The 23812-nt window shown below is 35.1% G+C and overlaps 2 protein-coding genes across 2 annotated transcripts; both read right to left on the minus strand.

The window, feature by feature from the left end:
• Window positions 1–16029: 16029 nt before the first annotated feature.
• Window positions 16030–22557, minus strand: LOC147069087 (uncharacterized). The gene has a single exon (XM_085951123.1). It carries the CDS (start codon window positions 19857–19859, stop codon window positions 18114–18116), a length of 1746 nt encoding a protein of 581 aa, XP_085807249.1. The 5' UTR covers window positions 19860–22557; the 3' UTR covers window positions 16030–18113.
• On the minus strand, window positions 20753–22261 carry LOC147069088 (uncharacterized). The gene has a single exon (XM_085951603.1). It carries the CDS (start codon window positions 22259–22261, stop codon window positions 20753–20755), a length of 1509 nt encoding a protein of 502 aa, XP_085807729.1.
• Window positions 22558–23812: the final 1255 nt, after the last annotated feature.

The raw sequence follows: 23812 nt of genomic DNA on the forward strand, positions 1-23812 counted from the left end.
ATTAAACATAAGCAAAATAAAATTGGACGTAACGCGTTTTATTTGTATCTTTTTAATTTATCAGTTTCTGTAAGTTATTAAATGTATGCAAACATATTTTTTCATATGCAATTGGCAGGTGTTGGAAGTTATAGGTAATATCATGTAAAATTACATCTAATTCTCTGAATACCTTTCCATCATATGTATATCCGTAAACTATACAATCCACCTTCAATTGTTAGTACTTAATGTAATAGTATTAAACCGTAGTCTGATATTCGGTTATATCTATCAGCCACCTTCTTTATATTTTTCGACCAACATGGTTTTTGATTAATTTTAATAACTTTTCGGTTATTAAACCTTGCTATTTACTTTTTTCAATTATTTACTATATTCAATTATAATATATTTTGCAATTATCTCAAAATGACTGAATATAGTAGTAACCAACTTTGAAACCAATAGCCCTCATACCGAGTTCTGTTTTTGGAAATAGACATTTAATTATCTAACATTTTTTTTAGATTACAGGTATTGTGTATTAATTATCAGTGGCAAGGGGTGGGGGTAGGCTGTTAAGATTCAATAGAAATAGTGCACACTAAACTTTGTCAGCCATACCTATCTGTCTTCATTGAACTAAGAATACAATTTGCAGATGGTGCTGGTTAGTTTTTAAAACTCAACTCCTGCCTAAACCAAACCATAATGGTTAAAGTATGCTATGGGCGATCTGACAATAATAGTGCACACTTTTTCAGTCATACTTATTTGTTTTCGTTGAATTAAGAATACATATTTACAGATGGTGATGGTTAGTTTTTTGAAATTCATTAAGCTAAGGGTGGAGGTGGACTGTAATGATCTGACATGAATTGTGCAAGCTAAATTGATCAGTCATACGTATTTGGTTTCATTGAACTAACACTTCAAATTGCTGATAGTTTTTAAAATTCAATTGAACCCTGCATTAACCAAGCCATAATAGATAATAGTCAAAAAATATTCATCTATATCTAAAATTATGCCATCAAATCATAGTACTTACATCTATTATGGCTTGGTTTAGTCAGGACTTAATGAATTTAAAAAAAAGCTCACCAACACCATCTGTAATATGTATTCTTAATTCAACGAAAAGAAATGTGTATAACCGATAAAGTTTAGTGTGCAGTATTTATGTCGGATCTTAACAACCTATGTCCAACCCTCGCTACTGGGTGTCACATATGCTTGAGACTTTATTACTAATTCAAAAATTTTCAATATTTTAAAAGATAAAAGTTGTAACCTTGTAATATTAGTGAATAAACTTAAATTACATTAGGGAGACGTTTATTTTACCGATATTGGTTTCAGACATGTCTTAAATTCATGTTCCGCCATGTTAAAATTGCACGGTGGATATCTTCGCCTCTCAACAGTGTTTCTCTTTCTGATAATCAATGGTATGACATTAATATTTTACATGACATGTATAGTATCGTACCATGAAATTTAGAATTATAAAATGTTGCTAAAAAGAAATTTAGCATAATAAAATGTTGCTAAAATGAAATTTAGCATAATAAAATATGTTGCTAAAGAGTATCAATAATGATTCTTTTTGTATTTAATTAGTATGTATTGGATTCTACATAAATATTGTTAAATAATAACCTAATATCGAGCCATATAATTGAGCTGCGCTATGCATTTACAGACCAAACGAGCATTATTTTTTTTAACCATGCCCGATCGAAACACCAGTTGAAATGAACATACCTAAAAATATAGCTATAAATCAGTGACAGCAGCTTATATTAGCCGCATTTGGTCAACCTAATGGGTTTTGGTTTCAAAAACACATTGAAAAACAACATGTGAATTTTTCAGACACAGAACTCAAACGTGAAACGCATATGACTTCGTAAACCAGAAAAAATCTAGGTCCTAAAAGGATTTTTAGTTATTCGCACGCCAGGCAAGTGATTTACGTCAAAACTACAATTTGGAGATATCCTGACAGCATCTTTTTAACAGTGTTTTTACAAATTATGGCTACCATTATTGATGGAATTTGAAAACACTTTCGTTAAAGAGTTGTGAAATATCATAGCTTGTGTTCTTGTGTCGGCAGCTTATTTTGGGTGATCCACTCGCCTGGCATGCAATAGATATGGGTTCAAATCCCACTTGGTTTTTGATTATTCTAATAGGAATATCGTGTCTGACCCTATTCCAATGTGTCTATTTAAGTTATCAAGAATGTTACATTCTTAAGCCGCATTTAGACCAAGCGAACGAATGTTTGTTCTTCCCCCACTACAGCTAAATTCTCACGCATTTTGTTAAGAATTTCCCTGGAGTGGGGGAAGAACAAACATTCGCCCGCTTGGTCTAAATGCGGCTTTAAATGTTGTACAAGTAATTGTGCTACTTTCGTTGTTAAAATGTTGTTTGGTTTATAAATGCATACCACCGTCCAATTATTAATATACCATAAACAATAAATGATGAAAAATAATTATTTGGTGTTGCCATGATTATGTTTTATTTAATGTAGAGGCAGCCTTATTCTTTCAATGCATTGAGTGATACATGAATATTAAAACATATTAAATTATTTTTTAAGTGAATATGTGAGAATTTCTGTTGAATGAATTGCCATAATATAATGTTGTATTAGAAAGTTAATTTGATTTTTTTGTGTCTTAAACTAGTCTAAATTTGTAATACATTATTTCACATGAAGTGTTGTATGTGTTTGTGTGAAAATATACAATAATAATTAATACTGTCGATCCGCATTAACGATTAAAGAAAATTCGAGGATATCGACTTTTTAAAATCAAAACCACACGAGTGATTATTACTATGTATTATATTTCTCAATGCAAACATTTTTCAATGTATTGATTTGTCCAGCTATAATGGGGTACCGTTGTTACGCAAGTCAGACGACTTAGAACGATACTAAGCTAAATTAAAAACCATGACTGCCAAACTAGGCCATCATGATAGCGTACTGTAAAGCAGAGGTCAGCAAGATTTCCACGTGGAATACGTCTCTTGTATGACTTGCATATCAATGGATCAGAGGGGAAAAGTGTGATACAAAAAATCACTTGGCAAAAGATGGCAACCTGTCATTCTCATTTTACATTTATAATCTAGTCTAGTCCAGGCTATCTGGTACATGAATAAAGTTCTTCATTCACATCGGAATACAAAAATACATGGACATTTCGTGAGCCTAATACTACAGGTTCTAAGTGTTTAATTTTGACAAAACAAACCTTAAATGAAGTAGTATTATAAGCTGCCTCGTTCTTACTTTTGTTTCTCCAAAAATAAACACATAGAACCTTGTAGTTCTGCACTCGCGATTTGTATCAGAACACTTAGAAACAGTTTCGAAACAACTTTCGAACATTTGTACACAACGTTCATCACTTAAGAAAAGCAAATATATCGTTGTCTGAACTGGACATGATCCACGTGATTATAAAGTTAATACAATAGTAACCATGGTGACTGTTTCTGTTGTTAAACCTCTTATTTTTTCTAATCGTTGACAGACAACAAAAAAAATACAATTTTGTGATTTATATTATATCGTACAATATTAGTGTGTTCTTAATACATACTATCGTTGTTTCAAACGTAAAACTCGCTAAGTGACATCATGAAGTAATATAGTTCTATTATTATCTTTAGTTTTACAAAAAATATTGATGAGTACATCATTCTAGTCACAAATAACAGTGCATATAGGTACCGCAAGACAATCATTTTTTGTTGTACTGTTTAAAGCCTGTTGTTTTGTTTACATTACCTATGTCCCATTTTCCGGCGTTTTACGTGATTATTCAGTTTAAAAATAATGGACAATATGTTGCTTTTAGATATACAAAGTTAATGAGGATATGTCTTTCCACAGATATTTGCAGCTAAATTGTATGATCAAATGATATGGCAATATGTTATATGCATGACATATCAAATTGAAGTCGAATTTGATTATACCTACTCTCTCCAATCCTGGTATTCAAGGATTGTTTTGGCAAAATCTGCACATAGATTCATGTATTTTGTTATCTAATTGGGTGAATCTGAAATTATAGTGCAATGTCATAGTAGAAGTGTGAAGTTCTCTTCAAATGAACCTTTAATTCGAAGTCAATAATTGCGGCTAAATTAATCGGTAGACTAGAGTTCTTTTTGTTCATTTCTATAGAAGGTTTTTTTGACATCTTTAATATTGTAGGTAGTGTGTTTTACTTTTGAAACAATGATATCACACACTGGTAAATGTAAGGCCATCTTCATCATTCTTTCTTCTCATCATTTCTTTTCATCAGTCTTTTGACGGCTATATAACCTGATCTCTAGATCACTTCCATGTGGGTAAAATAAACAGTTAGCGCCATATGAATTTATATGTATTATGGAACAATTTACAACTATAAGGCCACATCTGCAATGCGTGGTATACCTAATAATTGAAATTAATCTGAATGGGGCGTGGTCGTTTTCTTAAACGATTGCAATTAATAGCCATTCGATAAAAAATCATAATTTTTTTTAATTCACGTTTTACCGTCAAATGACGATTTCTCCTAATATAGAAACTTGCAGTTCCGGCCCTATAGTCATCAATATATGAGTGATTTTAATGTTTGCTATGTTGAATTAAATTATATTACATACTATGTTTTTGTTTTTATTAAGACGGCAACATTACAGCTGTGTAAATCGGACCACGATATGCGATTATAGATCAAGGGACATATTAAAAATATTGTTTTAATGACCAAGCGTTACAAATTATAAGTTTTACACATTCAATACAGAATGACAGAAACGTACAAAGTAAAACAAGTGACATCATTAAACCACAATTGATGGAAAATTATGTAATTAATAGTACAAAGAAGTATTGAGAATTTATAATATAAAATCTACAATTTTATTGAAGACAGTTATTACCCTCCCAGTTGGCAACACCAATGGCTAGTCCAGACCAAGAACATCTGTATATGAACTATTTTCCATCCGCATCAGAAAACAAAAAATACATGAGAAAGTTGTATCAGAATATAATGTTAGGAAACAGTTCGTATACAACGTTTGAACCAATGTATCTTGGTTTTGACCTGGCATGTGATGTTATCAGAGAGACTGATCAACACTAATAATTTTTTGTGATTGCTCATTTAAATATAAACTTTACTTCTGGTGAAATGTGAATGTACCTTACATAATATTATGTATTAATAAAACAATTTGTGTTGAAATGCTTGTGGTTTTTGATAGTATAGAGTGATAATAGTGTGAAGCTTGCTACAGATGGATGAATCTTTAATGCAAATGACTTGCAGCTAATTTAATCATATACCATTCACTTACATAATACATTACTTGGGCTCCGTCTATGTAGTGAAGGTTTTTTTCAACATCTTTAGATTAGTTGCGTAATAAAATCATCATATCTGCGAAAGTGTTTGATCCATAAATGCATAACGAGATCTGATTGAAATATTGTAATGTGTGTGTTTACCTTAGCCTCTATCGAGTTTTTAACTATAGCAACGTTTAAATAATGAATTGTAATATTTATGTAAATCTTATATGTAAGTTTTTCAAATGTTATAATATTTTTAATAATAATGTTGTTTAGAACTCCGGTATTGCTTTTTATTTTACTTTCCTCCATATTATAATAATGATTCGGGTAACAATCAGGGACGGCTCTAGTAAAGGAGCAAAGTGTGCAGTGCACTCCCGTCATAGATTAAATAAAAATATATAGGTAATATAAAACCCCCATGTATTCAGAAAAATGCGATATCGAAAACTTATGCGAAATCACTCATTTTAAATTCCGCGCGTTTTCGAACAATGGTGACGCAAGCGTTTCAACACTTCGCCTCAGCCACCCATACACACAAATGTCAAAAAAACAATGTCGATGAGACGCGACCAATACACACGTAATAATTCCATCGATGCAGGAGCATTATTCGAAGTGTTCCTTGAATTTACGTACATTTTTCACGCATACATTTATAGCGGACAACCACAGCGACAAAAGAAATGAAGCTTGTAGAATCAAAATCACCAAAGTTCTATAAGACTACATGAGTCTTCGTTGGAAACGATGTTTTTCATATTCTTTTCATTTCAAGTACAGTGCACCGGCCGAAAGCACACACACATAAGCTAGTCATTTGGACTTTATACACAAACCTCACAAACCAATATGAATATTCCTACATATAACTCAGGCGACGCGTCGAGGTACAGTTGGAAGCCTAATTATTATAATGAAATGACGAACTTCATGTCGATGCATATTGTGTCAAAAATATAATCATATTCACGACTGTTAGTTTGGTTGATATAGTCTATGGGTTGATTGTTTGACAGTTGGGTTTATAATATAGATTTAATAGTATTTACAATGAGTACCGTGTATTCAGTTGCATATATTAAGGACAATCGTCACGATTTTTCCAAACGAATTGATATTAAAGTGGCAGGCCGTCCTTTGCCATGTATAAATTTAATTCAAAAGTGTACAGTGAAATCGAAGATTGTTAATCGGAAATTTAATGTGCAAATGTACTCAAAAACACAATGGCTTTGCGGATGTAATATTCTTAATACCCTATTTTGTTTTCCGTGTCTGTTGTTCGGCGGAGATGTTAACTGGACGGTCCATGGGATTCAAGACTTGGTCCACCTGTCAGTAAAAATCAAAAAACACAGTGGTTCAGAAAAACATATTTTAAATGAAATGCAACTTGCAGTCTTGGGAGAAATAGATATACGTTCACAATTGGATGCAGGGTACCGTTTATCTGTGAAACAATTTAACGAACGTGTTGACAAAAATCGTTATATTTTATCCAGATTGATTGACTGTGTGAAGTTCTGTGGTGCATTTGAATTAGCTCTTAGAGGACATGATGAATCTGCAGATTCAAATAATCCAGGTGTTTACCGAGGGCTTATTGACTTTGTCTCGGAAATTGACATAGCCATGAAACAGCATTTGGAGAGCAATAGTGTTTTTAAGGGTACGTCAAAAACGATTCAAAATGACATTTTAGATTCGATTCTAGAGGTGTGCCGTAACGAAATTAAAAATGAAATATCACAAAGCAAGTTTGTAGCTATACAAGCAGATGAAACAACGGACATATCTACTACAGAACAACTTGTTTTGGTCATAAGGTATGAACTACGCGGACAGATACATGAACGATTCTGGAAATTTATGACGCCGAAAAACCACACTGCGGCAGGTATTGCATCTGAAATTTTGAAAGAACTAGAAGTTCTCGACATTAAACAAGCACAACTAATTGGCCAGAGTTATGACGGCGCATCCGTGATGAGTGGCCGATTAGGTGGTGTACAGGCTTTGATAAAAGCTTCGTATCCACACGCACACTTCATACATTGTTATGCACACCAATTGAATTTGATAATGGAAAGAAGTGTTTCAGCTAACACCATAGTCCGAAACTTTTTTGGTAATTTACGAGCGTTTCCAATTTTTTTTTCGAGGTCTGCGAAGCGAACTGATATCTTGAAAGAAATAGTTCATAGAAAAATACCAGCAGCACCAACAACGAGGTGGAATTTCAATATAAGAACAGTTACTGTTGTGCATACTTATCGCGATCAGTTAAAAGAGTGCATGGAACACATTTTAGAATCTGAAAATTTAGATGCCGATACCATTAATCAAGCTGGAATGTTGTTACGGTATTTAAACGAAGACAATTTTAACTATTGGTTAGATTTCTTTGCCAAAATTATGCCAAACTGTGATATACTTTTTAAACAACTTCAATCGAGGTCAAAGGACGTGTTGGAGATAAATATGGACATTGAACACTTTACGCGTGCTATACAATGTATTCGTCAAAATAATCATATGTCACAAATTCAACCATCGAAAAAACGTCGTCCCAATGATTTACCTCATTCTGTAATATGCAATGAAGTATGCGACATTATAGTGAACCAAGCGAAAGATCGTTTCGAATATAAAGGTCATTTAGTAATAGCCAAATTGTTTTTTAGTGAAAAGTTCCGGGATTATCATACAAATTTTCCAACTACAGATTTTAATACGGTAACCACATTATACGACATTATTGACAAATTTAAACTTAAAAATGAACTAATAGTCTTATACAGTAGAGAAGATTTCTACGTTACTGATGGAGCATTGTCGATACTTCAACTTTTCACTAATAATAATTTACTGGAAGTATTTAGTGAAAGTGTTACCCTATTAAAAATAATTTGTACAATTCCGATGACTTCAGTGGAAAGTGAGCGTTGTTTCTCAACTTTAAAGAGGGTTAAGTCATTTTTGAGAAATACCATGTCTCAAGGCAGGCTAAATGCTCTTGCGATGCTTAGTATAGAAAAACAATTGATATCGTCAATACCAGACTTTAATATTCGTGTTATTGACGTGTTTTCAAAATCCAAGGATCGGAGGATGGACTTCTTGCATAAATAGGTGAGTCTTTTTTGCACTCCCTCATATTCTTGTCACCGGCCGCCACTGGTAACAATACTGTTCTAAATAGTGAATAATATAATTGTCAGCCGTTTCACTGCTGGTTGAAAGCCTCCGCTAGATCATTTCACTCTACTCGGCAGGCCCGCCTTAACCATAAGGCAATGCCAAGGGCCTACAAACCTATCAGGGGCTTAAAATATTTCACCGGAAAATAAAACTAAAATATAAAATAGGTAAGTAGATGAAGGAGAGATTCTTTTGGCATTTCAGTATAAATAAAACACGTATATAAAAATGTAGATGTTGTCATGTAAAAGGATTTAATGGGGGTTAAGGAAGGATGGGATCAGGAACGGGATATAGGATAGGGATAGGTTTGGGGATATAGGAATAAGCATGAGACTCGGGGAAATGGGATGCAGGGTCGTGGGTGGTTTGACTTATTACCTCTAAGACCTCAGTTACCTGTCCGGTTACTATACTCATTCGTGTAGGTTCCTAGATTAATAAAAGGCATAATGAATATGGAATAAATATAAATATCTCGGATTTGAGCGCCACTCTATGATGATGCATAGAGACAATAGTGAAGGATAATTAAATGAAAAGCAAGTAGAGAAATTGCAACAATTGTATATTAATAAATAAGATAACTTGCGGGCTACAGTGTATAAAAATGTATAATTACTTAAGTGAATCACGAGCACCTAAAGCGATACAATATTTAGATAAATTAGAACAAAAACCCAAAAGCTAATTCGGTCGGTGGACCGTAACATAAAATGACAATAAATACCGATTACACAAAAGGCTCTCCAGCCTTTTCGCTGCCCTCGATTCCTTCCAGGACGGAATCGAGGAGTGCGTCTTCAAACGTGTGGGGAACGTGGAGTTCCTCCGATCTCCTGGCGTGGGGGGGACGTCCTTCAGATGGCCATCGTCCACGTCTCCAAAACGTCAGGAAATCGAAAGCCCTGTGCCCAGGGTCCGAGGCGCGGAACTGGCCAAGACGTCTGCTTCCTTCGAACGATCAGGACTGAGAGATCGACTCCTGCTTCGCCTTCGTGTAAAAAGCCCGCTAGCTCCGATAGCGCCGGAAATAGTGTCACGAACTCCGTACAAACTATCCCGTGCGCAGGCGCGATCCGGTCGTACTTTTGCGTAGTGTTGCCCTCGTAAAGACTTCCTTGACTTAGTGTGTTATGTTATAAAATAACATGACATTACCTCCAACCTCGGTAAGAGAAGGACAAGCCATAGCGAGGACTTCGACTGTCAACTTCTCGGGGGGGGTCTTCTGATAGCATCAATCCTCCCAGGGGTTGGGCATCATGGACGGCATGCTTAGAGATAGCGCGGCTACAGGCGAAGCGAAGGAGACATATAGATGAAATTTCCACTCTGTTATTTGGTGACAGAGGGAGAGGCTTATGAAGAATCCAAAAAACGAAGAAGATTATTTGCTGAAGAGTGAAGAGCTGGGAGAGGTCTCGTAGATTTACCCTACCTAACCGGTCCACCAATAATTTATAAATTTTGAAAAAGATCTAATAAATATAAAAACACCTAAGCTCGTGTATATAGAAATATATAAAATATTATAATTTATCACAGATAATTCACATCAAAACAAATAGTGGGGATTCAACCCAGCAGTGTAAAACTGCAATATTTAGAATATATAAAAATTGATTTAGATAAAGCTTCCAAAAAGATAGGAAGAGTTGTATAATAATTATTAGTTTGAAAAGATTTGATATCAGTATAAAAAATTGAAATAATAGCCAAAAAATTTACATAAATGCACCTCAGATAATAATAATATATGAAATGGTATAATAAATTAATATATTGTATATAAATGAATTAATATTTTGGTTCAAGAAATTTAATTCAATTCATTAAATTGGTAAAGTTGCAGAGATAGTATAATATAATAAAGTAATTAATAGAAATTAAAATTGCTTCCATAATTTGAGTAATAATATAAGCATTGAGTAATTAAGTTGAAAATAATAATAGATCAATGAATGATTTAGTAAATTGATTTCAAATGATATTAAGTTATTGAAAAAAAGATGAACCTTTAATAGTTGGCAAAAGTTATAAAGTGCACAAAGCAAAAAATATAAATTCTCAATCGTATATGCCGTGGTTTTTGGCAAGTATACATAATAAAAAATAATAATAAATACAATAAATTCACCAACTTGGTTCGAACAAATAACATATTAATTAATAAACAATGAGTGCCAGTTTGCTTTTGCGTGAGGGCGTATCTGTCGGAAAGTAATAAATACTGTGCGTCAAGCACCGTCCGAATATTTAAAAAGAGCATTACTAAAATATACTACTTTCAGATGTCTAATCTGAATAAAAATAACAGTGTGGCTAACAACCAACAGCTGTGATGTGGATTCTCTGTTAAGCCTGAAAGAACAAATGACGTGTGATGGAATTCCAAGCCACGGTCCGGATTCCAAGCAGCGCTCCAACAAATAAAATGACGCGAACAAGGAGAAAACTAAGCTAGAAAGAAATTCCTAGTACAAAATGTAAAAATTAATTAAATAAATTAATTCATTAAATATTAATCGACGACTTTAGTATACTAATTTAAGATCTACAATTGCTTTGCGAGACGTCGCAAACCCCAACAAACAAGGTTCGTACTTCGAGACTACCCTAGGATGATGAACTAACCTAACCACACCCTAAATGCTAGAATCCGCTAAACCCCGCAAAGCAAGAGACCTCCGGTGACGTACGTTCCTTTCCGGTTGCAAATGTTCCAGCCCCAGGCTTTGCGAACTCTGAGTCCGGAACCCATCAGAAACGGACCTCCCAGATACAGAAAAAAACAAAACAATTCTACGGAGCACCACAAGAAAGCGAACAAAGGCAAAGAACCCATGATCACATCGGAAGCTAAATGTAATTAAAGAACAACATGGTTCGCAACTGGTCCGACATTCAAGTTGGGGCTGCAAAAATAAAAAATGAAAGGCTAAAGAGATCGTATAATAACGTCCACTTTCTTCCCTCAAGGAATTTTGATAAGTAGGTTGATTTCCTTCATACAGTCCAGGCCGCTGCACAACATCATCAGTGTTGACAGACGATCGCTTCTATTATTTGCATCACGCCTGCCAACTCACCACCATAAACATCAGAGTGCGGTGGAATCCACACAATCAGCGGCAGATTCCAACGCCAAAAAGAGAGGGGACTAACGGGACCGTCTTCAGCACCGATAGTTCAACCCAAATACCAAGAGGGTTGACTGCTAGAGAAAAAAAATCAGACGCGTCCGAGGAACATCTTCGGCACCCCGGATCACTAAAACACACCGGACAGTAGTGAGACACCTTCAGTTCCCACGACTTCCAAGGAGCTAGCAGCCAACAAATAATAATAAAATCTCCCCGCAACCTGTACCGACAAAGATACATTGAACAGAACAAGTATAACCAATCACTACAATCAATAAAAAAAAAATATGAAAAATAGCAAACAAAACCGTCACGCAAAAACAAGTACAAAGGCAACTGGTATAAATAAAGATCACACGATCACCAGCGCGATGTACTTAATTAGACAATTGTAGGTAATTTTAAATATAGGTATTTTATCACTAGGTAGCTAAACTGACAGGCCCTTCGAAACGCTAAGACAGCGGTTGCGTCTTCCGGGAACACCATAACTCTCATCCTGGCACTATGGTAGTATTTAGAACTATGCTTGTTTACCAAAAGTTGGTCCAGATGCTGTTTGTGTGGTATGAGTTGAGTAGGCCTCCTTCCCGAAAGGTCTGCAACCACCACCTTTGCGATGGACGTTCACCGGAACAAGGGTGTATTGCCATGTGCAGGAAAGAAGTCAGTAACTGAAATAGTTTACCATAGGTGAGTAAAAATTCACAAAGAAATTGAAATAAAGAAATATAGAATTTTATAATAGAAAATATTACTCAATGACATAATATATGTATAAAATTTGCGATAATTAATTCGATAAAAAGAAAATCAATCCAAAAAAGAAGCTTGTAAAAGAGCAAAAATAATAATTATAATTTATAAATATCTGAGGTGTGTAATAGACAAAAGACAAAACAGTACAAAATTCCTTCACGACAAAATTGAATATTAATAAATAGGCATTATTAAAATGCGGCCCTGACAAAATTCAAAATAATTGGTTGAGTGTCATTAGCACGGAAACACACCTTTCCATAATAATAAAAGAAAAAATATTTGACAGAGTGTGTGTCATAATGAATGAAGGTTTGATAACTCCTAAAGGTTTCAAACATAGTTGATAATAAATTAAATATCAGCATTGTAAAATATTGCCCAGTGAAATAAGCATGCTAAACAAGCAAAAAAAAAAAAAATAATCAATTATTAAATTCAAGTTAAATTGAAAGAAAAAATAATTTAGTTATTTCAAATGGAAATGTAGTTAAATATCAAATTCCAGATTGTATTTGAAAGAAAAATATTTTAATACTCAAAGAAAATTTTTAAATCTCATTGAAAGAGAATATTCAAAATTAAAATGTACTCTAAATGCATATAAAGAAGTTTTAAATAATAATTATTTATTTATATAAAAAAATTGCAAAATCAAAAAGAATGTAATTAATAATTTTAGTGAAAGTAAATTGAATGTTTATGAATAATAAATAGCGGATGCTAGGATTTGAAAAGAGAAAAAAAGAATTTAAAAATATTAATTAATGTTAGCTTATATGCTTTTAAAAAAATTAGGAGAGGACGGAAAGTTGCATATAGTTGAGTGAAAGCATCTAGAATGAAATCAAAAAGCTTTAAAAAAAATATGTCTTTAAATTAGAAAGGATTGACAGGAGAGAAAAAATTAAATTGATTCAAAAAAATATGTAGACGGAAGTTTTTATATAGGAATTAAGAAGGAAAATTTTATTAAAAATATTCACCTGTAAAAATAATTATTTATGTATAATAAATAATCATTCTTACGAAAGAACAGAATCTTGAAATTAAATATTTCAAATAAATTCTACGAAGGTGTCATCTATCGACTGCAAATGTAAGCGCGCTTGACGTTTAAAGTTTTACCCAGAAATCAATTTGGAATATGAATAATTGAATAGGAATTAAAAATGACTAAATTTATTTCAATGAACGAAAGGTTATTTCAATTTTATCAATAATGGACGCGAAATTAATAATTTCAATTGTCTACATTATAAAAAGAACAGATTTGAAAAAACTAATATCGAACTGTCAAACAAGTAAGAAAAAACAATGTAAAAACATATTATCCGAAATAAATGTATTCTACCGACGCAAATAATTAATTGTAATAGCAAAATAAAATGAATAGAAAGTTAATAATTAAGAAGAAATGAATTCAGAATAATTTAGTGTCAAATTTTAACAAGAATGAAAATAAATCACTCAAATAATCGATGACAGCGCGACTGCCGACTAAAATGAAAGACCCGATAATGATTTTATTCGAGGTATAGAAATTATTAATTATTCACAATATAGAAATGGAACGAAAGGACCTTTTGTAAACTCCATTCCATAATAAGGTTCATCCAGCTGTCCAATTGATTTGATGTTACATCCACATAGTATGTTTCAATCCAATGGTTCTATCAAATTTGAGGTTAATAATTCATGTCATCCAGTAGGTATATAAATGTTCATGTCGATATCGTCCTAGTTTAACATCCTTCCTTCTCCTTTGGAACTTTATTAAATCACTTATAGCACCATACTAAACATTAAACAAACTTTTTGCTGAAACAATCAATGGTTAACACAAATTCCGATGCCCAAATATTGACATTTCCATACCAATAATGTGGGTATCACATAAATTATAGAAGAAGTATGTATTGATGATAAATGTGCAAATTGTATTTCAAAATTAGGTGTAAACCATATATAACACTCTTAATATTAATTTGCGAAGGAATAATTGTAACTTACAACACAAAATTAAATAAATTCCACAAGGACAATGATAAAATTGACGTATTGATCTCTATCATTTAGATCGCCATTCTGCGCATACCGCATAGACTAGTCCGACGTCTCTTGCAAGTACCGCGTAAGTCAATAAAAGACTATATAAATATATGAAAAATATAACACACATAGTTACGACCACCGAACCAGAAAAATTTAAGAAAAATATAACGCAAATAATACGTTTTAATTTGTCATTAATTAATTTACAAGTTATAAGAAATAGAATAATTATCAAAGTGCGTCTAAAATCACGCCCGATACGGATTCGTTTGCAACTCCACGACGGTAAACCAAAAAATTCCAAAAGTGAGCCGGCAAAAATCAGTGTAATTAGAACTAATGACTCTGAAAACAAAATACCGTTACGGTAACAATTATTGTATGAAATCGTGATTAGCAAAATTTAAAGTTTTATTAACGGAACAAATAAAATTTAGAATATTAGGACAAAATAACGAACGAGTTCACAATCCGAAACAAATAACTGTAGTCTTTGGGAGGTAAGTCATCGTGTTTTGGAAAAGAAATATTCAAAAAGAAACACGATGCTTGTTGGGTGCCAATGGCATGGAAAAGGATTTAATGGGGGTTAAGGAAGGATGGGATCAGGAACGGGATATAGGATAGGGATAGGTTTGGGGATATAGGAATAAGCATGAGACTCGGGGAAATGGGATGCAGGGTCGTGGGTGGTTTGACTTATTACCTCTAAGACCTCAGTTACCTGTCCGGTTACTATACTCATTCGTGTAGGTTCCTAGATTAATAAAAGGCATAATGAATATGGAATAAATATAAATATCTCGGATTTGAGCGCCACTCTATGATGATGCATAGAGACAATAGTGAAGGATAATTAAATGAAAAGCAAGTAGAGAAATTGCAACAATTGTATATTAATAAATAAGATAACTTGCGGGCTACAGTGTATAAAAATGTATAATTACTTAAGTGAATCACGAGCACCTAAAGCGATACAATATTTAGATAAATTAGAACAAAAACCCAAAAGCTAATTCGGTCGGTGGACCGTAACATAAAATGACAATAAATACCGATTACACAAAAGGCTCTCCAGCCTTTTCGCTGCCCTCGATTCCTTCCAGGACGGAATCGAGGAGTGCGTCTTCAAACGTGTGGGGAACGTGGAGTTCCTCCGATCTCCTGGCGTGGGGGGGACGTCCTTCAGATGGCCATCGTCCACGTCTCCAAAACGTCAGGAAATCGAAAGCCCTGTGCCCAGGGTCCGAGGCGCGGAACTGGCCAAGACGTCTGCTTCCTTCGAACGATCAGGACTGAGAGATCGACTCCTGCTTCGCCTTCGTGTAAAAAGCCCGCTAGCTCCGATAGCGCCGGAAATAGTGTCACGAACTCCGTACAAACTATCCCGTGCGCAGGCGCGATCCGGTCGTACTTTTGCGTAGTGTTGCCCTCGTAAAGACTTCCTTGACTTAGTGTGTTATGTTATAAAATAACATGACAATGTTGAATAATTTATTTAAACATTATTACATATTAATTATGTCTATTTTCTATACAGTACTCTCTCAGTATTCCGCCACCCCAAAAACCAGACTAGTGTCCAATTAGTGAAAGCGGCGGATTATAGTGCATACATACAAAATATGGTTAAAATTGAAACAGGTATTTCATAAAAATAGTTTTTTTTTTGAGAAATTTGTACTAGCAAATTACAGTTTGATTTATAATCAAAATCAAGTATTTACTAAATTATACATATTTATAAACTTAAGTTTATTACTAAATATAAATAAACAGTAAATCACTTGACACAACCAGTTGTTCAGTGAGGCAATTCTTGAATGGCTTAGAATTCTTGGCTTTCCCTATGACTAAAAGCTTCAGTTTGTGTGTCCCGGTAGCATTGGAGCACAACATAATTGTGATGCGGTCCTTGGGCACTTTCCTCCCAGGTACATTACTTTCTTCGTGATGAACGTACGTGTTACGAAGGAGAAGTTTCCAAAATAAACCCGTCTCATCTGCGTTGTATACTTGTACGTGGCGGACTACTGAATTTGACAATCGAATACCGGCAAATTATAGAGCTTGATTTTGTGTTTTCAACTAGTAAAGATAACGGCGGATTATAGTAGTTGTCCGATAATCGAGCGGCGGATTACTGAGAGTATAAGAAAAATATTATTCTTTGTCTAATGCAGATTGAAGATAGGCCACTCCTCCCGGTCTTGTACTGCCATCTCTCTCGGCAAAAATCCGAAAAATAATCTAAACTCATCCACCCATCTTATAGATTTCCACTTCATCACAGGGCTGGCCCACCATATCGCCTGCCATCCTTGCGATGTGGTATTGACACCGGCATTTCTTTGTCTAAGAGAATGGTGAAGGCCGTATCACTAACAGGCCAAGAAGCGGGGTGGAATAGAAACGCACGTTGTAGCTTAGCAGGTGTTTATTATATGTTGAAAGTTATTTATTTGCAGGGTATTTTAGTATTCGAGCCATAGGTAATGGCGTTTTGGCGGGCTGCAGACGCGGTGTGGCTGGCTGGAGGTAATGGCGGTGTGGTTTTCTGGTACCCACGCAGGAGGTCGTCTCTGACTTTTTAGACGAGGGAGATGTTAGCGGTTCGACGTCCGAGGCGAGAAGGAAAAAATGGCGCGCAAATAAAAGTGTGGCCTACGCAGCGTCACTCAGCGAATGTCTGCGCTACTTGCTGCGGAGACATCCTTTCGGGGCGGCAGTCGGCCGTCGGGATGAGAAGGAAAAAACGGTAATGGCAGCTGCTTGGTTTTCTGGTGTCGGTCTATGGGTAGCGACCTCTCTGTTTTCCTGTCGGGTCTCGTGGCGGCGCTATCTCGAGCGGCCGTTTTCGGCAGTTTCGCGTCTGTGTATGTCTGAATTTTGGCGGGGAACGCGAACGAATTTAAAAGATTGAAAAATTTCTGTTGGCAGAGGGTTGCGAAGGATGGACGCAAGCTGCGGTGCTTCCAACTTTCCGGGTAGAAGTAGGCTGTGATGCTTTTGACAAGTAGGCTGTGGTGCAAAATTAAAGTGGAAATAGACTGTTATTATGCAAGTGTGCAGAAGTAGGCTGTGGGTTCTGGGGAAGTTGATGGTTCGGTCCGCCACTTGAGGTGGTCTCCTGTGGGAGACCTTCATCTGGTATCAATGTGAAGTTGCTTTTTCAGCATTTGTAGACATTAAGTCACAAAAAAGGAACAATATGCTTTTGGATGTGGAACCGCATCACAGATTAAAATTAACAACCAGGGAACCAAATTATGATGATCTGTCTCAACATAAACAATTTCAACCTTCTCATTAGTTATAATGAATGTTATTTAAAATATAACTTTTATTAAATTTATATTTTATTATGATTGAATTTTATTTTTCGTTTATTATTATTTTGTTTATGTACTAAAAATGGAAAAAATAAATATATTTTGATTTGTAATAAAGTATATGCTATTTTTTTTTTTGACGAGGGGTACTCACTGTTACGAAAATTATGGAAGTGGTACACAGATGTCGAAAGTTTGGGAAACACTGCACTATAGGTATTCAATATTGCACATTGTTACCTATCTGCCACTCCCGCAAATAGTCTGGTTTCGTAGCTGATGCCAACGTCGAAGTATGATGAACGGAAGAGGCGACCTATCACAAACCGATTCATCTGCATCTATACAAACAGGAGTTCTTCCATCAGTAAAGTGCTCTCGAACGTAGTTAGCACCGGAAGCTTCTATCTCGTTAGACATCTCCCGGAAGCATCCGCAAGTCCACGGATTTCCCCTGAGATCCATAGTTAACTTGGAAAGATTTACGGCGAACGTATCGGACGGCAATGAGTTAATATAATTGCATTGTAAATAAAGTGTAGTTAAACTTGGATAACGGAATATGTCAGATGAAACGGTCTCGATGAGGTTGAAAGACAAATCGAGACTTTCAATATAAGGCAATGGACCAAAGGCGATAGTGTTCAAACTGTTGTGAGCCAGATTCAACGAACGTAGTTCTTGCGGAAAAGTAGAAGAATTGAGTTCTGGTAAGCGATTACTAGAAAGGTCTATTAACTGCATAGATGTCAATTGGCTTTGTGAAGAGATGTCTCCAGATAATACCGTCAATAAATTGTGAGAAAGATCTAAATCATTTAACTTTATATTTTTGGAGAAAATACTGACAGATAAAGCCGATATGCGATTATTTGAAAGATTTATATACGTTAACTCTATGTTTTTTGAGAAAGTGTTGTCAGATAAAGCTGACAATAGATTGTTTGAAAGAAATAGTTCATTTAAGATTTTGTTATTGAAGAAAGAATCGCCAGGTAAACTTGTCAGTCGATTATATGGAAGACTAATGCATTTTAATTTTATGTTATTGGAGAAAGTGTTCACTGCTAATGTGTCCAAATAATTATGGCCTGCATAAATTTCCTCCAAAACAATATTTGAATGGAAGAAGTCTTCTGAAAAATGTGTTAATTTATTATGTGACAAATTTATTTCACGTAGATTAGTTGCGCAGGAAAAAGCAGCTTTCGAAATATATCTCAAATTGTTATTCAAAATATATAATGACGCAGTGTCGGGACACACTTCACATGTGAGGTCCGAAGCTGCACTGGACTCGTTGGGCATATACAGATTTGTACTTATTACTGAGAAACTCCGGGCGCAAGGCAAACTATTGAGCCTGACGGCCATATTGACATTCAAATATATTAATTGAAATTTTGTGCCATTGAAATGTTGTTTTAAATTTGTTCCAGACTTTTCATTTAAATTCAAAAAGTTGTTTTGTAAATATAACGTCAAAGGGTAGTCCGTATTTCCTTGATAAACCCCCCTAAACGATGTCAACATATTGTTAGATAAATCTAAACGATTTATCAATGTGGAAATATTTGAAAAAGAAAAATAACGGAGATTGTTTCCGGAAAGATCCAAACTCGTAATGGACGTTAGAGGTGAAAATGCATCTTCTTCGATACCATGCAGCCTGCAGTTGGAGGCAGTGAGACTTGTTATAGATTCTAAATTTGATATGTCGAGAAGGTTCTCCGTTGTAAACGTATTATACCCCTCCTTTATGTTGGTCTTGCACACCAGTGCTGTACTTGTCCAGGTGTAACCTTTATCACGCACACACGTGATTTCAGCTGAGAGGTCAGGCAGAATTAGTGCCGTTATAAGAAACGCTTGAAAAACTATACAAAAACAAGACATTTCAATAACTCTCTGTTCACTTGTTAAAGGTAATTTAGACGTGTTCTTCGACCAACCGATTGTCTTGAAACTGGAATTATTTTTATTCATATTATGTAATCATTTCTTGTGATAAGAAATACTCCATGGATAGACACTCCGCAAAACACTGCATTTTATTATTATATTTAAGTAATAATTATCGCGTAGCGTAGTTCAGAGGTCAGCAACGATTTGATTTTTAAATGGCAGCTATACTTATGAGTTAGATCTCTATCTAAATGCCAGTGCGCATGTCCAAAAATAGCACTCCGGGAAACGCCATTTATGATTTTTCAATCACACGATGTCCGCTTTTTGGAGTAACGGATATCGGGTTTTTTATTAACATTTTTCATTGATTATGTATGAAAAGGCTTCTTACAAAAAGACCAAAAATAATCCTCAATAAATAGACGACACCCAAAGACTTTCTAGCCCACACACTGAAATTGGTTTGGAGCTCGGAGGTTCATTTTGAAAAAAAAAACCATGGTATTTTTATTGATTTTAATTTCTGACGAATTTAACTAGGTACCTATATTATATTTATTTGGTAAACTATGTCATAATTTTTGCTATAAGTACTATATTTTATTTTTTTTTGTTTGGGGCTTGGGGCGGAAATTTTGAGCTGGAATTCGGGTGGCAACCACCCAGCGCGGCCTAGTTGAATCTCTTGAGAAAAGAAACAATAATAATTGATGCTTTCAATTTTTTAGATAGTTGGAAACGTCAAACAGGTGCAGAATAGCAAGAATTTTAGGGTTTAATATATAAATATACTCATTAACAGGCCTAGATACCCAATGACAGTAGTGTATTTAGTAATAGAAGTGAAACAATCATAAACACCCGGGCTTTGAGAAAATCACATAAATATATTGTGTCCTCACCGGGTCGAACCCGGAGCTACCGGATGAAAGGCCAGCGCATTACGCACTGCACCACTGGTATATTGTTGCCTATCTGCCACTCCCGCAAATAGTTCGGTTTAGTAGCTGATGCCAACGTCGAAATATGACGAAAGGAAGAGGCGACCTATCACATATCAATTCATCTGTCACTATACAAACCGGAGTTCTTCCGTCAGTAAAGTGCTCTCGAACGTAGTTGGCACCGGAAGCTTCTACTTCGTTGGACATCTCCCGGAAGCATCCGCAAGTCCACGGATTTCCTCTGAGATCCATATTTAACTTGGTAAGATTTGCAACGAACGTGTCAGGTGGCAATGAGCTTAGAGAATTGCATTGTAAATAAAGTCTGGTTAGACTTGGAAAGCGGAATATGTCAGATGAAATGCTCTCAAAAATGTTGAAAGACAAATCGAGGTGTTCAATTAAAGGCAATGGACTGAGGACGATAGTGTTCAAACGGTTGTAAGACAAATCCAAAAGCTGCAATGATTGCGGGAATATAGAATAATGAAGATGTTCCAGGTGGTTATTGGAAAGGTATAGCTTTGTTAACATTGTCATTCCAGAAAAGATGGTACTTTGCAATCCCGGAATAGAATTGTTCGCTAAAGATAAACTCTCCAACTGAGTTTGTGCGGAAAACGTTTCGGCAAATAAACCCGACAGTCGATTTTGCGTAAGATATAAGAAATGTAAACGTATATTAGTGGAGAATGTGTTGGCATGTAAAGCTAACAGTCGATTTTTTGAGAGACTTAAGAAACGTAAGTGCACATTACTGGAGAATGTGTTGGCAGGTAACACCGACAGTTGATTGCTACCAAGATCTATCACTGTTAAGTTTACGTTATTGGAGAATAAATTGGCAGATACAGCCGACAATCGATTGTTTGAAAGATCTAGGTTGCGTAAGTATATGTTCTGGGAGAAAATGTTCGCTGTTAATGACTCCAAATGATTATTTCTTGCAACAATTGTTTCCAAAAAAGTATGTGAATGGAAGAACTTTTCTGAAAATTGTGATAGTTTATTGTTTGACAGATTTATTTGTTTTAGACGACTGGCGCACGAAAAAGCGGTATTAGAAATGAATCCAAGATTACATTCCGAAATATCCAATTCTTCAGTATCAGCACACACTTCGCATGTTCGGTCCAAAGATGCACCGATCTCATTTGATAAATAGAGATTTGTACCGGATACAAACACTTTCCGAGAGCTAGGCCAACCATTCAATCTCACGAGAATATTTTCGGACAGATATAAACGTTTAAGTGTTATATTATTGAAATATTCTTTAAAATTTATTTCAGACTTATCAATATATTCAAAAACGTTGTTGTGTAAAAATATCGACAGCGTATAATTCGTTTTTGTTTTTAATGTTCCCTTAATTGATATTAGCAAGTTTGAAGATAAATTTAAAACCAATATCGACGCGGGAAGATTTGAAAATGAGAAAACTCGAAGATAATTTTTTGAAAGATCCAAAACACTAAGGGAGGTCAGAGTTTCAAAGGCGCCTATACACCTTGCAGTATGAGGCGTTAAGTACATCAACGGATTCTAAATCAGATAATCCAAGAAGGCTCTCTGCTTTAAACATATTATATTCCTTTGGCATGTTGGTCGTGCACACAACAGTTCTCCAGTTTCTAACCATTTCATTGACACAGGTTATTTCAGCGGACATAAAGCACGTTAAATCAGACAGCATTAATGCTGCCATGAGAAGCGTTTGAAGAACTGCACATAAACGAGACATTTCGATAACTTTTTGTTCACTTGGTAAATTTACGACGTTTTTCCACCAACCGATTGTCTTGAAACTCGAATTATTTTTCTCGGCGTAGGAATGTGTTTTTATTCGTTTTGATATCATTATTCTAGTGGAGTGATTCCCAAAGTGGGCGATATCGCCCCCTTTAGGATTCAGGGGGACGGCAGTAGCCTCGATTTTGAGATTATCGAGATTTTCGAGATTGAGCGTCGCTTGGGGGCGGCAGTTACTCGAAGGGCGGCAAATCGAGGAGAAATAGCCACCTAAACTTAGTAATAACGAAAATATTTCCATTAAACATTCAGCTTACTGGTCGGAAACATAATGTATTAATTAACATAAAAGGTTAAACATGACTTTATTTTTTGTTTATGCGATGTCTAGTTTACTGCCGTTGCCCTTCGACGTCTTTGGTGACCAGAAACACACGTGCAAATTTGCGAATAATTAGTCTGATATTATGTTGGTAATGTATCCATACAATACATTTCTTAGATATTGGACTCATGAAAGGATGATAAACAAAATGTGTAAAAAATGAGGCGGCATTTTGGCGTTGCCTAGGGGCGGCATTTCATCTAGGGACGTCACTGGCAAAAATAAAGCACAGGAAAATTTCAAAAAAATATTTTTACTTGTTTCATGTATTTTTAACATTACAAAAGATGCCAACCAGCTGCTAAAAATCAGGAACTGGAAAAGACGTGTGGAGGACCGTTCCGGCTGGAGGACGGCGGTGGAGCAGGCCAGGGCTCGACTTGAGCTGTAGCGCCATCGAAGAAGAAGAAGTTTCATGTATTGTGTAAATTACAGTTAATTCCTTGTGATTTTTATATTTTCCAAATTACACAAAATTATAACATTGACGTTTTATTTTCTAAATTATAGGTACCTACCCCGTCCCGTTTACACATGCATGGATTTACTCCTGACAGTACGTATTATCGCGGCCATAACAAAATAAAATGCACGTGTAAACACGTATTATCGTGAAAATTCCGAAATTGCATGCATGTATCAAAAAAGTTCGGAAGCTTCTGAATTTTCACCGACAAATTAGACCGTTCAATATCTGTGCCTGCAGAGTAGAACGATAGTAGCGAACCTGTCGGTAAAAAACGAACTACATTGCTACTTTAGTATGTAAGTAAGTTCCGTTGTTAAAAATATAGATATTTATACAAAGGTAGGTACACAAATTTTCCATAGTATTTTACTGTTTTTTTGCAAAGAAGATATTTCAATGGGGGCGTCGAGTTTTTCTTGTCTGAAAGGAGGCAGTGGGCCAAAAAAGTTTGGGAAACTATGAAAGTCTAAAAATAAGAAAT

This window comes from Rhyacophila brunnea, unplaced genomic scaffold (genome assembly GCF_057557595.1).
Source record: "Rhyacophila brunnea isolate RB1 unplaced genomic scaffold, BYU_Rbru_1.0 scaffold_24, whole genome shotgun sequence".
Lineage (NCBI taxonomy): Eukaryota > Metazoa > Arthropoda > Insecta > Trichoptera > Rhyacophilidae > Rhyacophila > Rhyacophila brunnea.

What these genes read in the sequence shown, in the direction of transcription:
- LOC147069087 (XM_085951123.1), bottom strand. Translation starts at nt 19,859, where the DNA reads ATGAATAAAAATAATTCCAGTTTCAAGACAATCGGTTGGTCGAAGAAC.
- LOC147069088 (XM_085951603.1), bottom strand. Translation starts at nt 22,261, where the DNA reads ATGTACTTAACGCCTCATACTGCAAGGTGTATAGGCGCCTTTGAAACT.